Source organism: Lycium ferocissimum, chromosome 11, assembly GCF_029784015.1.
Source record: "Lycium ferocissimum isolate CSIRO_LF1 chromosome 11, AGI_CSIRO_Lferr_CH_V1, whole genome shotgun sequence".
In the NCBI taxonomy this organism is placed as follows: domain Eukaryota; kingdom Viridiplantae; phylum Streptophyta; class Magnoliopsida; order Solanales; family Solanaceae; genus Lycium; species Lycium ferocissimum.
This window is the reverse complement of record NC_081352.1, coordinates 37,398,915-37,415,440: the sequence shown is the minus strand read 5'-3', so window position 1 is coordinate 37,415,440 and position 16,526 is coordinate 37,398,915. Positions and strand designations below refer to the sequence as shown.

The 16,526-nt window shown below is 37.5% G+C and overlaps 1 protein-coding gene across 1 annotated transcript; it reads right to left on the bottom strand.

Moving 5' to 3' along the window:
- Positions 1 to 81: 81 nt before the first annotated feature.
- Positions 82 to 13,020, bottom strand: LOC132038304 (uncharacterized). Its single transcript, XM_059428987.1, is given in 7 exon segments — positions 82 to 851; positions 936 to 1,014; positions 1,113 to 1,245; positions 1,367 to 1,651; positions 1,760 to 1,958; positions 12,734 to 12,812; positions 12,912 to 13,020. Coding segments are annotated over 7 exon segments (1,068 nt in total). The 3' UTR covers positions 82 to 667.
- Between the last annotated feature and the right edge of the window lie 3,506 nt (positions 13,021 to 16,526).

Sequence of the window (16,526 nt, the reverse complement as noted above, 5' to 3'; positions counted from 1 at the left end):
AATCAAGTATAGCTACAAATAAGGATAATTCAAATAATTAGAATGCAATTAATTGACATCAAGAACATTCAAAGAAAAACTTGACACTAATTAGATTAACATTCCATTTATGGAACAATCCAAAGATAGAGAACTCACGCAAGAATTACCTAACTATCGTGTAATTAAGAGGTTTCTAAAGAGAACTAAGTTAAACGCTAAATCCAACTAGATAATCGTAAAGGCTCACAAGAGTTTCATCAGTCATCAAAAACTAAACTAATTGACCGTAAGAGTTACTGTTTATAGTAGGAATTAAGCTAACTACAGAAATGGCCAAATGGACCTTGTTTAAAGCAGCAAAACTTGGCCATTGTTGCAGTACCTCGCTATTGCAGTGAGTAATCTCGTAATTGTGGCACCTCAGGTTTGACAGTGCTCCGCAATAGCGGTTGGCCACGTCGCATTCGCGATTCATAGCCTCTAGGCACTCGTCCACAATAGTGACCTTTGCGTTCGGGATAGTCTTCCAGTTGGCCCCCATTCGCAATAGCGGACGTCTCTATAGAGGTCCAATTTCAACATCCCTAGCTATTCTTCGAGCTTGTTCTTTGATCTTTTGAAGCTTTCCCATGACTTGATGCTGACTTGTAAATCGTCCTTACCACAAGAGCTAAACCGGAGGTTATCAGGAAGTCATCCTTATGACGCTGGCACCTAGACCCTGAAGTTTCATCTCTAAACTTTCATAACCCCTATCAACATGGGATATTACACTGATTTCAGTAATTCCTTCAGCAGCCAGACCCGCCAAAACCAATGACATCCCCCCACGCAAATCAGCTGCAATAACTTGAGAGCCACGGAATAGACTAGCAAAAGGTCCATAATAATATCAATACACAATCTCCTTTGAATAGATCATTCAGGAAATCAAGCAAGAACTAGAAACTTACCTTGCATTTCCCTTCCCATAAACCATTGCTGTGCTCCCACAGCGCTGAATTTTAGCTCCAAATTTCTGCAGCTCTGTTACTGCACAAAAGAAGATCATGAAACCCTTGAAAGAAAAATCAAATACACTTATAAGTGGAAAAGACAGCAAACAGTTCTTTGTCATGATTATCACATACCATGGCTCATACGATTTTCAAGGACAGATTCCTCAATGACGCTTACGCCCTTGCATGTTGATAGCAATGCCATTGTCAGAGGCTGGAGATCTGTCGGAAATCCAGGAAATGGATTCATTTTGATACTGAACCCCTGCAAATCATCTCCAATTGTTCGAGGTACTGCTGAAAGCTAGTCGCATGAACCAAAATAATCATAAGAACTCAGTGCACGAGACAGAAGAAAAGCAAGAGATTTATCACATTTAGTATACCTCCAAAGTGTCATCACTAAGCTGTAATATTTTGCAACCAGCACCTGAAAGCTTGTCTACCAAACAAGTTAAATTGCTGGGGGACACAGGTGACATTGAGATACACGATTGAGTTATTGCAGCAGCCAACATGTAGGTGCCAGCTTCAATCCTGTCAGACATTATGCTATACTCAGAACCATACAACCTTTTCTTTCCATTAATATAAAGTGTGTCTGTTCCTGCTCATTCCACAATTGCCCCGCAATTTGCTAGGAATCCAGCAAGGTCAATGATCTCTGGTTCCTATATCGTACACATCAAAGTACATACTATTAGGTATTAATTGTAAAAATTATATATTTATTAGATAGACACTTCAAGTAACTATCATAGAAGCTGAAAATTACATACTTGAGCTGCATTTGAGATCACAGTCTTTCCCTCAGCCATACACGCCGCCATCATAAGAGTTTCTGTAGCTCCTACACTGGGGTAGTCAAGTCGGAAGCTTGCACCAGTCAAACCTTTACCATTTGATACATGTGCTTGCACTTTTCCATCTCTACATAGACTCAGAAGTAAGTCATTACTTATTTTCAAGAGACTCACATGTTATCAGTATTGGTCAATCAAATTGGAAGAATTACACATAATACCATGTTAAAAAGGGTAAACGAAAACTCCTCATATGGAAATTCAACAGTCCTCAAGGGGGATAGTTCAGTTTCAGATTATAGTGACACGAGTTCCAATCTCAGTCCCTAGTTGGACCTTCCTACTATAGAGATACAGTATGATTATAAAACTACAATTGTGCCCTCACCAATAGCTTAATTTTACATGTCATTTCATAACATATCGTATGGTATTGTATTGACGAATACAATGCTTGGATAGATTGTATTGTTTCTCGTTGTTACATAATGCCACAGATCATCAATCTGAAGAATATACTTATTATAGTATTGTAAGGAAAACTACTGTACGGGGTAGAGTTATTTATAACTTTATAAGTGGGGTAAAGGATGAATGGCATTACTAAATAATAAGCAAAGGCAAAATGAGAAGAGCAAAAAAAAAAAAAAAGTAACGACGCGATCATACCAAATCGATCATTACATAAAATGAAACTTATCATCGTTACATAACAAATGGATTTAACGATACGATACAAAAAAATTTAAGTAACAATCAAAACAAATACGATCAATAAGTAACAACCACCCAAACAAGCTGTAATTAGACAAGATAGTCATCAAATTCAATACCTACACCTTAAATTATGTGGAAAAATAAATAAAAACTCAACAAGTTCACCAACCTCAACTCAAAGTGTACACCTACGGTAGGTGACCTACCCCTCTTTGGTTGGTACATCTGGTTTCATAATCTATCATCGTATCATATTGTATTGTATTGTACTGTATGTTTTAATGAATACTACGTTTGGATTGATTGTATAGTTTCTCATCGTTACATAATGCCACATGATATTTGGCACAAATATCTATGTTTCGTGTCATTTTACATCCTATTCTTATGACTTTTGTCGCTTAATCTATGATGAAATCCTTGTATTGGAACTTATGTCGTTATATTTCATGTGTATAGGTACGATGATGACAAACGATGGAAAACTGTGCTTAAAGTGATTGATTTTGGAGCATATGACGATTAGACGAGGTAACGAGTCGAAGACCCAAGTGATGAACTAAAAGGAAAAAAAAATTGGGCGAAGGTCTCGCTTTTCATCCGCGTCGCGTGAAGAAAGCGGACAAAACCAGCCGAGGCATACCATCGGGCTTTCCTTCCGCATCGCGAAAAGGGGAAGCGGAAGCCTCGGAACATTGTGCTTTTCATCCGCATCGCGAAGGAGAAGCGGGGGGTTCATGCGCTTTCCCGGTTCGACTAGGATTAGGTTTACTTATTTTTGTTTTACCCTAGACCATATATAGACGTTTTATTAGCGAGAACGGCGTCTTGGGATTATTCAAAGACTTGTAAGCCACCGTTCTATTTTCTCTCTAGGTTTATTTTATTTTTCATCTTTTTCAACCCTAGATTATTCATGAATTCTTTTGTCTATGATTGAATCATGAGTAGCTAAACTTCTTAATTCTAGGGTTGTGGCGAAAGACTTAAAAGTTGGTTTGATGACAATTATTATCTATTGATTTTTCATATTTTGGGTTGCTTATTTATTCTTGATCTTAATTGTTTGATTATCTGCCCAATAGTTAGACACTATCTGTGGTGCGCGAATTGGACTTGAGAAAGGGAATTCCCGTATGTAATAAGAATAAATAGAGTTTGTAATCGTTTCGCTACTGAGGATAGAGATATACCCTTTAGCCCTACTTAGTTGAATACGAAGAAATAAATGCGTTCTTGTTACCTCTGATGACCATAGAGATATAGGCGTTATAGTAACATCTACAAAGAACTTGTGAGTAGTTCGAGAGAATATCATAAAGTATAATTAACCCGTCAACTAGTAACCCAGGAAATAAAATAGTTGGAATTGTCCGAAGATCAACTGGATTGTCGAAAGCCATGACCCTAGATCTTTCTCTCATCTGATAATTCTTACAATCTTTGTCAAGATATTCCTAGTCATAAAAACACCCATCACAAATTGTTTACTTTTCAGTTTTAGTTTAGTACGATAAACATCTTGATTTTCACTTTCTTGAATAGTTTCATCCGAATTTGAACTAGCTTAACAGTAGAATCTAAGTCTCTATGGGATCGATATCTGGACTTAACAGTCTATATTACTTGTACGACCACGTATACTTGCGTGTGCGTTTGGGAGCAACAAGTTTTTGGCGCCGTTGCCTGGGACTTAGCAATATTACTGTTTTTCTAATTTGGATTTTTGAATTTCTATTCAAGTTTTTATTTATTTATTATTATTTTATTTTATTTTTAATTTAATATTTTGGTTAGTTTGCTTGACATGGCATCTTGGAGTAAAAATTGGTCGAATATTGGTTGTTCCTATTTTGGTGATCCTTGTTTGATTTGTGGAGGACCCCACTTGTGGCAACACTGTCAAAATATTTCCGGGAATGGATTGTGTACACCTTCCCAATCTTTTAAGTGGAATATTTGTAGTATATGTGGTGGTCAAAACGGTCATTGGAATGGTTGTCCTAACTCTCACTCCCCATCCCCGAGCCCATATTATGATTCTCTTGTTATTTGTGATGTTGACGATTTAGTAACGAAGTGGAGGATGCGGAAATTCTTGCTCAGGTTAGCAATATGATGAAGCAAATAGGGGAGCAAATAATGGAGCATGATGCATTAATGAGAGAGCAAAACGCAAAAATGTGGAAAGCTATAGAGAGGATTCGTGCCAAACTCACGGAGATAATGCGAGGTCGAAACTTGTAATGATCTACAAGTTACGGTTTAGCCAATACTCAAGACGAATCTCAAATCGAAGAGAGAGAGCGAGTTCCCACAAGAGATAGCTTTGAAGAAGCGAGAGATAGTGAGTCAATCTTGGCTAACGAACAAGCTCAACAAATGAAATTTCATGGGTTTCTCCGTAATGGTCTTACAAACATGGCTACACAACGATAGAAGGTAGAACTGAGCTCGGACAAGAGATAGACCAATTTGGCTCAGATATCCATGGCTTGCAGGCACAAATGAATAAAAAGGTTGAGGCGTCTGATGCCCAACTACATATTACCTTGGATAGTGGCCCGCATGTGGAGCAGATAGAGGAACTCCAACCATTCGATCAGATCTTTGTTGATGATGTCATTGTTGAGGAGGTATACAAAAGTGAGGATGTCAGAAATAATGCAGTTTTAGAGTTAGGGCATGTTGGGCCTCGTTCTAAACATTTTTCTACATTATGCGTGGTTGGCGACATGGAAATCGAGCCTTCCACATTGATGAAGAAGTGTATAGATGAGGAACAAGAGCCTTACATCCTGAAATTTGTCACACCGAAAAGACAAAGCGACATTCCTCACTTAAGGGCCAAGAAGTTCAATAAACGATATCTATTGATTGGTTCCTTTATTTTTACACCACCGCCCTAGAAGCGTGATAGAAAATTGGATGCCAAATTAGGGGTGAAATTCATAAGTTCGAGGTGGAGGAAAAAGTTTATTCATGTCGTGCCACGACGATTAGGGGAAGTCTGAGTACCCAAAGTTGAAAGGCGAGAGCATGCCAGAGTTTTAAGTGTGGGGTCATTCGCCCCTTGATGATGAGAGCATGTTGCTAGCTAGGCCCTAGTGGGCCCCAGGGAGTATTTCTTACCTTGCTTGCGCTTTGTTTTTTTTTTTTAAATATATATGCATTGAGGGCATTGCATAATTTTAAGTGTGGGGTGGGAAAATACGTCCTTGGTTTGTAACAACATGTTTTGAGGTTGCGGATGATGATTAGTATGCCTTAGGATTTTTTTTTTTTTAGTAGTTTTGCGTCTTAGTGTCGAAAAAAAAAGTTGAAAAAAAAAATTCAAAAAGATTTTTTTTCCTTATTTTTCTTTGATAACTTCTTAAGTCCCTCATTAGTAGGCATTCATCATCCACCCCCTTGGGTTTTCTTATGGCCTCGGTTCTTTCCGGGGGGGGGGGCTTTGAACCGGGCGTAGGTAGATTTTTTTTTTTTTTAGTCATAGAAAGGGCTTTTCCTGATGACGGGTGGATGACAACCTGCTTGGAAAATTAGTCCTTAGGATAAGTGTATTCAAATGCTAGGTGCACGGGTTAGGTGAAGTATTGGCATATGAGTGATCTTGAATTTTTTCCCTTTGTGAAAGCATGCCTTGAAAATTGTATCACTTTTCTTGAAAGCACTTGCAAAATAGTCGTTATTTGACTCGTATGACCCACTTGACATTGTTGATTTTTATTGTTGTTTGATTCGAGGGACAACCGGATCCCTCTTGCGTTGATTGTGTGCCACGTGTGAGTAAGGTTTTGTATTTGAATCCATGTTTGGTATTGACGTCTAGAACTTGCCCGAGTGTTCCAAGCGAAATGAAGTTCGGTTGAGCCGAGAAAATGATAGAGGCGTTTCTTTGATTAGTCACTAAAAGCCTAAAAAGTTATCCCAATTTGCAAATAGCACCCTAGTTAACCCTTTTGAGCCTTTAGCCTTTTCTTTGATAGCAGTTAATTAGCCTTTACCCCTTCGTTCTATAAAATTTGATTTTTGATCCAAATACTCTATGAGCATTTTAATCATTTACATGTATAATGGGAGTATGTTATATCCCGTATTTTGTGCGTTGGAATATTTCGAGATCGAGGAAATTGAAGAAAATAAGTTCGACGAAAATTTGGGAAATCTTTGGCGAATTTTCAAGTCAACTTTGGAGGCGCATATCTCATAGTATATGTGGAGTTTTAAGGTGTTTTAAAAGCCTAATATGAAGTTCGTCGAGTCTAGTTTGTAATGCAATGAACCGTTCATTGATAGGACATCGGAGTAGAGAATTACAGACGTTACAAACTGAAGCGTCGACGCGAGAAACAACATGGCATTTTACCGCTACGATACCGCTACAATCTTTAGCTACGGTGAAACCGATGTTGGCGTTTTTAAAAGGGACAAAAACCTCATTTTTTTCAGCACAAAATGCCCCAAAATTTCCAGAAACTTCAGCCTCCAAAAGGGCTCTTTATTGTCACATGAAATTGAGGATTTTGCACAAAATTTCAAGCAACCAAATGCTAACCGAGGTCCGGGCAACGCGTAGGCGCGATTATAATTTTGTTTTGTGTTGAAGTGAGTTTGAAGATAAGTGGATGATGAGGATTTGGCTACCTTCACAAAAATAAGGTATGAATCATCAAATCTCTCTTTATCAACCTTGATTGAGGAATATTTGCAAAAATAGAGTTATAGTTTGTTGTGTTGATGTTGTTGAATTATGGGGCTGTTTTAGGTGGATTAAATGGACGGAATTAGCTAAGTTATGATGCATAATAATTGTTGATATTGTTGTTGATGTTGTTGATAAGTTGTTGTTCTTGAATTTGGGAGAATAAAGTGTATAAAGATATTGTATACAAAGAGTATCTTAGGGCTGTTTTGTGCCGATATTCGGGGCGTTTTTACATGATTTTCGTGGCTGTTTTGTGACAATATTTTGCTGTTTTATATAATTTTCGTGGCTAGTTTGTGACGATATTTTGGAGCTGTTTGGTATGATATTTGTGGTTGTTTTGCGATGATATTTTGGGTACTTGTTTGGTGGTTGTTATGAAGGAACTATTTTTGTGGGTGAAATATCGTGGGATTGGTTGTAGTTGTTGTTGTTGTTATACTATGGATATACGGAAATAAAGAAATGTGTTAAAGTTGTTCATGTTGAGTTGGGAGGTTTCGGGTTTCATTATGTAGTGGATGGGCTGATTTGAATACGTTGTGAATTGTCCGAAGTGTTCTTGAATCTTGTTAAATGATCTTGGGTTAGTTTTTGACTATGCGAGCATTGACGTTGGCTAGAATGTATGAAGTTGATTTGAATGTAATTGGAATGTTGTCGAAATATGTGGAGAAGAATTACTAATGTTAGAATGTGTTTGGAATTGATTATTGATATTGTTTATATGGTTGTTGGTATTGTTGTTGAAGATTTGGCCGAGTTGAATTCTCGGGGTTGTTGAATTTATAGGGGAAATGCTGCCCAAATTTCGTAGATAAAGTGATAGCATGAAATTGAATTCCTAAGTGCTTATGGCTAATGTTTGGTATGTGATGACGTTATTGTAGCTCTTGGAGAGCCGAGACTTAAGTTGGATTAGCTTAGGAAGCGGACGAGGTATGTAAAGCTTACTCTTTCCTTCTTTTGGCATGTCTTAGACGGGATTAAGGTATGACATGATTTGTGCCTTGGGGTAACTCCATTCTGAAGTCCGAGCATGTTTACGATGCTTATTTGCTTCTTGATGTTGGCATCCTTATATGGTCAAGCTATGGTTTATATGACTTTGTATGATTGGTTTTTAAAAGTTGCATAAAAAATTTTGTTTTTAAAAAGAGTTCTGTAACTACGAACGTCCGTAACTTTCATAGGCAAAACCGGATGGCTTTGATATGCTCGTAAATGATTCCATAACGTACAATGACTATGACTTTCATAGGCGGGCCCGGATTGGGTTGACGCTCTTCCGTGGGTCCCGCGACGCTCCTTTGTATGGTCTAACGACTTATTTTTTTTTTAAAGAACTTAATGTGGCTATGATTTCGACCCCGAGTATGATTACTTATTTATCTCGTCGAGTTTGAAATGAGGATTTGTATACATATGATTTTGATACGTAACTATGATTTCGAGGTTCGGTTTGATATGTTCCCGAGTGATATTCGGAAGAAAACCGATTTGGCTATTGTTTCGGTTTTGAACTAATGGTTCGTTTTGATTAACCTATTGAGTCTTTGAAAATGTTTTAAATCGTATTTGGTTACTCACGATTCTCGCTCGTGCGTTCATTGTTACCTCTTTCGCCGAGAGTCCGGGCCGGTATGTTATCGTGCGCGCTATGCTATATTAGAAGTATGATGTGTTTTCGAAGTATGATGTGATATGATATATGATGTGATACGGAGTATGATGTGTTCGGAGGTATACAATATTAAGTATGATGTGTTGTGGCGCCCGGATGGAGTGGCGACCACGTTACGTCCCTCCGGGTCCCATTATGGACCGCATATGATATATGATATGATGTACGATGATGATATGCTATATGATGTGATATATGATGATATGATGATTCTTTACGAGTCCCTCCTTTGGAGGCCGGGACACGTTATATGTTATATATATGTATTCTGGAATATGATCAGTTGGAATCAGAGCCGGTGGTGGGGCAAACCCAATGGTGGGGCAAACCCAGTGGTGGGGCAAATCCAATGATGAGGCAAAATTCCACATTGGTTTAGGCCAATCCTTTGGTTTAGGCCAATCCCACATTGGTTTAGGCCAATCCCACATCGGTTAATGGCATCTCATATGATCGGTCATGATGTTATGATGTGTTACGGTATGTATATGATGATTATTCACTTATGTCACTCAGTCCCATTGTGGGCGGATACGATACATGGCATGGATATGCATGATTTGTGTTTCAGGAGTAAGCATTTTGGCATTCGGATTATTGTATTTGTCTTCTGTACCTCTGATGTACGATTTGTGTTCAGATGCAACGATTTGTGTTCAGATGCAAGCACTTCGGTATTCTGGTTGTTATGCCCACTTTCTGTACTCCTTACTTCGGTTATGATCTCGTTTTTTGTATGCTATGCTTTACATGCTCAGTACATATTCATCCGACCCGCTTTCTTCGGGGCTGCGTTTCATGCGCGCGGTATATACGGATGAGTAGAAGATGTTCGGCGGGATTGGCGAGCTCCATTTTCTCTCGAGTCTTTGCCGAGTCGGAATGTTAAAGTTGTGATATCTGGAGTTATGTTAGAGACTTTGCGAACGTGTCGAGTGTGTGATATGTCGGTTTGTAAGCGGCTAGGCGGCCGATATGTTATTATGCATTATTTTGCGATTTGTTTTGTAATCGGCTATGTAAGCGATATATCAAGTATGCATTATGTTACGTGATTCGTTATGACTACGGATTTTATTTGATTTGAAAAAGATGAAAGCGTATATGTTTTTCGAAAAATTTTTTCATTACGTACTTATGTCATGTTTTGCGGGCCCAGTATGATTATGTGTATTACGAAAGTCAGCGGGTTCGCTCGGCCCTAGGTAAGGGTCGGGTGCCCATCATGCCCTATCGGAAATTAGGGTGTGACAGGTTGGGATGTGAAATAAAGAGGGGAAATGGTTGTTAATTGTAATCTAGGAAGACTATGGGAGCACCGAATGAAAAGAACTAATTCACTTGTTAGTTGGGAATTGAAAGGACAAAAAAAAAGAGAAAAGAAAGAAATATGAAAAAGACAGAAAAAAATATATGTAGCGAAAAATTTTCCCTTCTAACTTGTGTGACTTTTAAAAAGAGTGGTGCTTAAACAAAGAAAATGGGTGAATTGGGAGAAATTTAAAGGTTGGTTGGTGTTGAATAAGGGCTAATGAAGAAAGTGTGCAAGAATGATAGAAGTATATGTATTAAAGTGCTTAGGGAGGTTAGTCACTATTATCCAAATAATTCCTACATGTCCCTTAGCCTACATTACAACCCTCGAAGTCCTACTTGATTCTAGGTTCGTCTTACTTGCATTAGTGGAGTGGTTACACTACGGGCAAGCCTATGATATGTCGTATTTTACATGTGATATTCTTTGTGAGAGTGAGCGTGCTTATTGATTTTAGGTCCATTGATTTAAACATATGTGATTCTTGAGAGATATGGACAACTTTATTTTGGTGAGAGCACATAATTAGCAATAGAGTGGTGAAGTGTTGATTTCTTGATCATAAGGTTGCTTACATGCTTTAAAGTGGTGTCGTTGGGTCAATTGGTTTTAAAATTGAAGTGCTTTTTAGGAAGGTGGTCCTTGGTGCTAAAAATGAAGTTTTTAAATCTTTGGCATGGCTTTTAATCCTTGGCTTATTGTTTTGGTTTTGAAAATTTTCTTTTGAGATAGTCATACTAGCCGAATCCCGTTGCAGACCTGTTTGAATGAGTTGAGCTAGAAGTGTAGTTTAGTGTCGGTTTGTGTTTGCTCGAGGGCGAGCAAAGTCTAAGTGGGGGGTGGTGATATTTGGCACAAATATCTATGTTTCGTGTCATTTTACATCCTATTCTTATGACTTTTGTCGCTTAATCTATGATAAAATCCTCGTGTTGGAACTTATGTCATTATATTTCATGTGTATAGGTACGATGATGACAAACGATGGAAAACTGTGCTTAAAGTGATTGATTTTGGAGCATATGACGATTAGACGAGGTGACGAGTCGAAGACCACAAGTGATGAACTAAAAGGAAAAAAAATTGAACTAAAGGTCTCGCTTTTCATCCGCATCGCGTGAAGAAAGCGGACAAAACCAGCCCAGGCATTACCATCAGGCTTTCCTTCCGCATCGCGGAAGGAAAGCGGGAGGCCTCAAAACATTGCGCTTTTCATCCGCATCGCGGAAGGAAAGCGGGGTTCTGCGCAGCTTTCCCGGTTCGACTAGGATTAGGTTTACTTATTTTTTATTTTTACCCTAGACTATATATAGACGTTTTATTAGCTGAGAACGGCGTGCTGGGGATTATTCAAAGACTTGTAAGCCACCGTTCTATTTTCTCTCTTGAGGTTTATTTTATTTTTCATCTTTTTCAACCCTAGATTATTCATGAATTCTTTTGTCTATGATCGAATCATGAGTAGCTAAAGTTCTTAATTCTACGGTTGTGGCGAAAGACTTGAAAGTTGGTTTGATGACAATTATTATATATTGATTTTTCATATTTTAGGTTGCTTATTTATTCTTGATCTTAATTGTTTGATTATCTGCCCAATAGTTAGACACTATCTGTGGTGCGCGAATTGGACTTGAGAAAGGGAATTCACGTACGTAATAAGAATAAATAGAGTTTGTTCGATTTAATCGTTTCGCTACTGAGGATAGAGATATACCCTTTAGCCCTACTTAGTTGAATACGAAGAAATAAATGCGTTCTTGTTACCTCTGATGACCATAGAGATATAGGCGTTATAGTAACATCTACAGGCTTGTGAGTAGTTCGAGAGAATATCATAAAATATAATTAACCCGTCAACTAGTAACCCAGAAAATAAAATAGGTGGAATTGTTCGAAGATCAACCGGATTGTCGAAAGCCATGACCCTAGATCTTTCTCTCATCCGATAATTCTTACAATCTTTGTCAAGATATTCCCAGTCCACAAAAACACCCATCACAAATTGTTTACTTTTCGGTTTTAGTTTAGTACAATAAACATCTTGATTTTCACTTTCTTGAATAGTTTCATCCGAATTTGAATTAGCTTAACAAGAGAATCTAAGTCTCTCGTGGGATCGATATCGGACTTAACGATCTATATTACTTGTACGACCACGTATACTTGCGTGTGCGTTTGGGAGCAATACCACACATCAGCACTATGAAGCAATATTATAAATAAAAGTAGGAGTTATTATAAACAAGGTAAGGTAAAGCACAAAATATGATTGTAAAACAAAAAATGAAGGCAAAATAAGAAGGAAAGAGAAAAAGTAGCGACGCGACCATACCAAATCTCTCATTTCATAAAATGGGACTTTTCAGCGTTACATAATGATGCATTTAACGATACGATACAATAAAACTCAAGTAAATCAAAATAAACATTGTACTATAACACAATGCAATACACAATAGGTAACAATCATCCAAACAAGTTAACAAGTGAAATAAAATAGTATATAAATTCAACAAGTTCACTAACCTCAACTCAACTGTAGCACCAAGAGCACGTAGACCATGAACATAAATATCAACAGGCCGGGTCCCAATGTTACAACCACCTGGTAACCCAACAATAGCCTTACCAAATCTAGCCAATAATGGCCCAATTACAAAAAAAAAAAAAAAAAAAAAAAAAAAAAAAACACCTCTAAGTTTACCAATTTCACTCAAATCAGGCTCTACAGACAATATTCCATCTGTATTTACCACAACTTCACCACCAAAAATCTTAACTTTAGCACCCAAGGATTCCAAGATTGAAACCATTGTTTTATGTCATGATCCCTTTAACTGAAATGAATAAAAGGGAAAGGGATATAACGAACTCAAATCAAGGGCCACGATTAGAAGTGTTAAATGAAGCTCGACAGTCCAGATTAGCCGAATTGGACTTAAAAGCCTAGCTAGGAGAGAAAGTGGGACATAACGATAATTGGGTATTTTGCTCACCTTCTTCATTCTCTCTCAATTTCTCTCCTTTTTCTTTTCTCCCTAAATTCTCTTCTTCTTCTTCTTCTTCTTCTACTACTACTACTACTACTACAAGTTACGAGCATCAATGGGCATTCAATAGCCCAGTCTATCTTCATTTTGTATCAGTAGTTAATTGTAATAGATTTCAGTTGTTTTTGCTTATTATAAAACTAAGAAAATTGTCCCAAAGTGTTTTAGTTCGTTTGATTATTTCAATTTCTGAATTTATATAGACAGATCATGACAAATGGTATCAGAGCCTCGATTTTGCGACCTGTTTATTGACAATGGTGGATGGAACACGAATGAAAAATATGGAGGAGAGATTGACTAAACGTGATACGGTTTTGGATGAGCTGAATGAGCAACAAAGGGCTATGGTTGCTACTCAAAATGGGATCCAACGTACTTTGGAGTAGATTCTAGATCGACTAACTCATCTAGAGAGGAGTCCTAACAGAGGACCTGAGATTGCACAATCAGGAAATTATGTACGCAGCATCGATTGGGAGTGCGTCATCTGTGTTGGAAGTGAAGATCTGAACTACAATAGAATTGGATGTTGTGTCCGCAGCATCGATTGCGAGTGCGACATTTGTATTAGAAGTGATGCTACATCTCCAGGAAGTGAAGGTCTGAAATGCGATGAAACTGAGGCAAATCGACCTTTTGACTTTCACGTACTTGACGATCCACAGGTAGAACTCGATTCTCCTGTCCTCGGGTGTACTCGAGAGCTTAATTTGTCTAGTGTCTTCTTTAATGCATGGCTAGAATGTGAGAAATTTAAGACAACTAAAGTTGCTCCCTACTTGTTTGATAAAATGGTCGAAAGAAATGGAGTGTATGACAATAGTTTGGTAACTCGAAATGTGACTATTCAGCATATGTTATTTACTTTTCCATTTGATCCTGGTTCAAATATGCTCATGATGACCAATAGTAATCCCTTGCTTGATTGCTGCAATAACTGTCCGAAAACATTTGATGCGGCAAAATTAATTGAAAGAATAGTTCACTTAAATGCCATTCCCTGGAATATTGCAAATTCCAGCTATTGAAGGCTTTAAGTGAAGAAAGAGCATGGTATTTGTGTAATTCTGAAATTTCCAGCTAATGTTAATAAGTTCCCTTGTGTGGATATTGAAATAAGACATGTTGCTTGCTGGGAAGAAGCTCTAAGGGCACTATGCTATAACTTACTTATGGATTTTGTGGAGCGGTTATTGGTGGAAGCTAGTGTGCTGCAACTTGAAAAAAAACAGGCTGTTTGATGATGTTTCGGGGACAGAAGTCACCAAATTCATGGTGTCTTGGAAAGATGAAGCCAAACATATCTTAATAAATTGGATAGGATTGATTAGGCTCGAGTTTGATGTTGTTCCAATGGCATCCTGCTGCATTTTCCCTATGGTTCCTACAGCTCAAGAAGCTCGTTGTGGACTTCTTCAGAGGCTTAGAACTCTATCCTTTGCTGCTACAACTCCACCACTTCATTTAATGAGTTGGATAGCTTTATTTGCTCTTATTGTTATGCGCCAAAACCAAAGGAATGAAAAGCTACAATTGACTAGTATTATAATAGCTTTTGTACTTGGAGAGCTGTGGACAATAGAAGGCTATATCAGTCTTATTAAAACCATTTCAGCAATTATTCAATTGGAGAAAAGCTTTATGTTGGCCTACACAACTATGGAGTACTCAACATTAACCAATGGTTATAAGGAGGTCATGTGCTTAGTTGGGTTGATGAAAGCTCTTGAAAATATTGAAGTGGAAAAATGTCAATTTGGCATGGTCCCTTCATTCCATCAGATCGATTGATGTTCCCATAGTTCATATATTCAATTCAGTTCCAAAAAAATGCAATCAGATATGAGGAAAAATAGAAGGCAGCCATGTTTGATTGTCATGCCAACTGCTCCATATATGTTGTTTCCATTTGATCCAGGAGGCTCCAGTTATTCATTTACCATCCTTGAGGACAAGGATGTTTTCAAGGGGAAGAGTATGTCATGATCCCTTTAACTAAAATGAATAAAAGGGAAAGGGATATAACGAACTCAAATCAAGGGCCACAATTAGAAGTGTTAAATGAAGCTTGACGGTCCAGATTAGTCGAATTGGACTTAAAAGCCCAGCTAGGAGAGAAAGTGGGGCATAACGATAATTGGGTATTTTTCTCACCTTCTTCATTCTCTCTCAATTTCTCTCCTTTTTCTTTTCTCCCTAAATTCTCCTCCTCTTCTTCTTCTTCTTCTTCTTCTTCTTCTTCTTCTTCTTCTTCTTCTTCTTCTTCTACTACTACTACTACTACTACTACTACTACGGGTTATGAGCATCAATGGGCATTCAATAGCCAATAGCCCAGTCTATCTTCATTTTGTATCAGTAGTTAATTGTAATAGATTTCAGTTGTTTATGCTTATTATAAAACTAAGAAAATTGTCCCAAAGTGTTTTAGTTCGTTTGATTAGTTCAATTTTTGAATTTACATAGACAGATCATGACATTTTAGTATCTGATAAACATGGTACCTTTTTAAGGTTTGAAGAACCAGAACAATAAAGGATTATTTACAAGGTGGTAAAACATGAATTAGCCTTACATTAGTACTTGAAAATTATTCTTGAGATCATGAAAATAAATGTTTATATCTCTTTGGGTCAATAAAGAAATATGTATGTTAGTTTGATAAGACTAAGAGATCAAACTACTAAAATATTTTGTTGAATTCTTGTCTTGACAAGTATATACGGAGTTAAAAGATGGATTCATTGGTTGCGTTCGTAACACCTTGCAATTTTAGTTGCAGTACTGATTATTCCAAGGATAATTTCAAGGCAATTTTAAAAAAAAAAAAAATTAGATCGTGCCCTTGGAGTTACATTAACCGTGAATTACCAGTCACTTGGAGACAAAATCTTTCAGTGGTTAATGTTTTGAACTCTTAAATATAAAGGGCATACAAAAAAAAAATTATTAGCATAACCATGACTTTGTTTCAGCATATATATTTATTACTTTACAGACGAGAAAAGTAAAGAAACAAGGATGGAGAAATTTCAAATTGAGTGAATAGTTGTTTGTCCACTCTGAGAAAGAGATGAACAAAGAACTTTGTTCATTTGATGCATTCACTCCAGGAAAATTTGGAATATGGCATCATTCATCAAACAATTGCTCCATACACGCCACAATCTAATGGGGTTGCGGAAAGAAAGAATCGAACTTTAAAGAAAATGATGAATGCTTTATTGATAAGTTTGCGGATTACCTTAGAACTTGTGGGGGAAGCT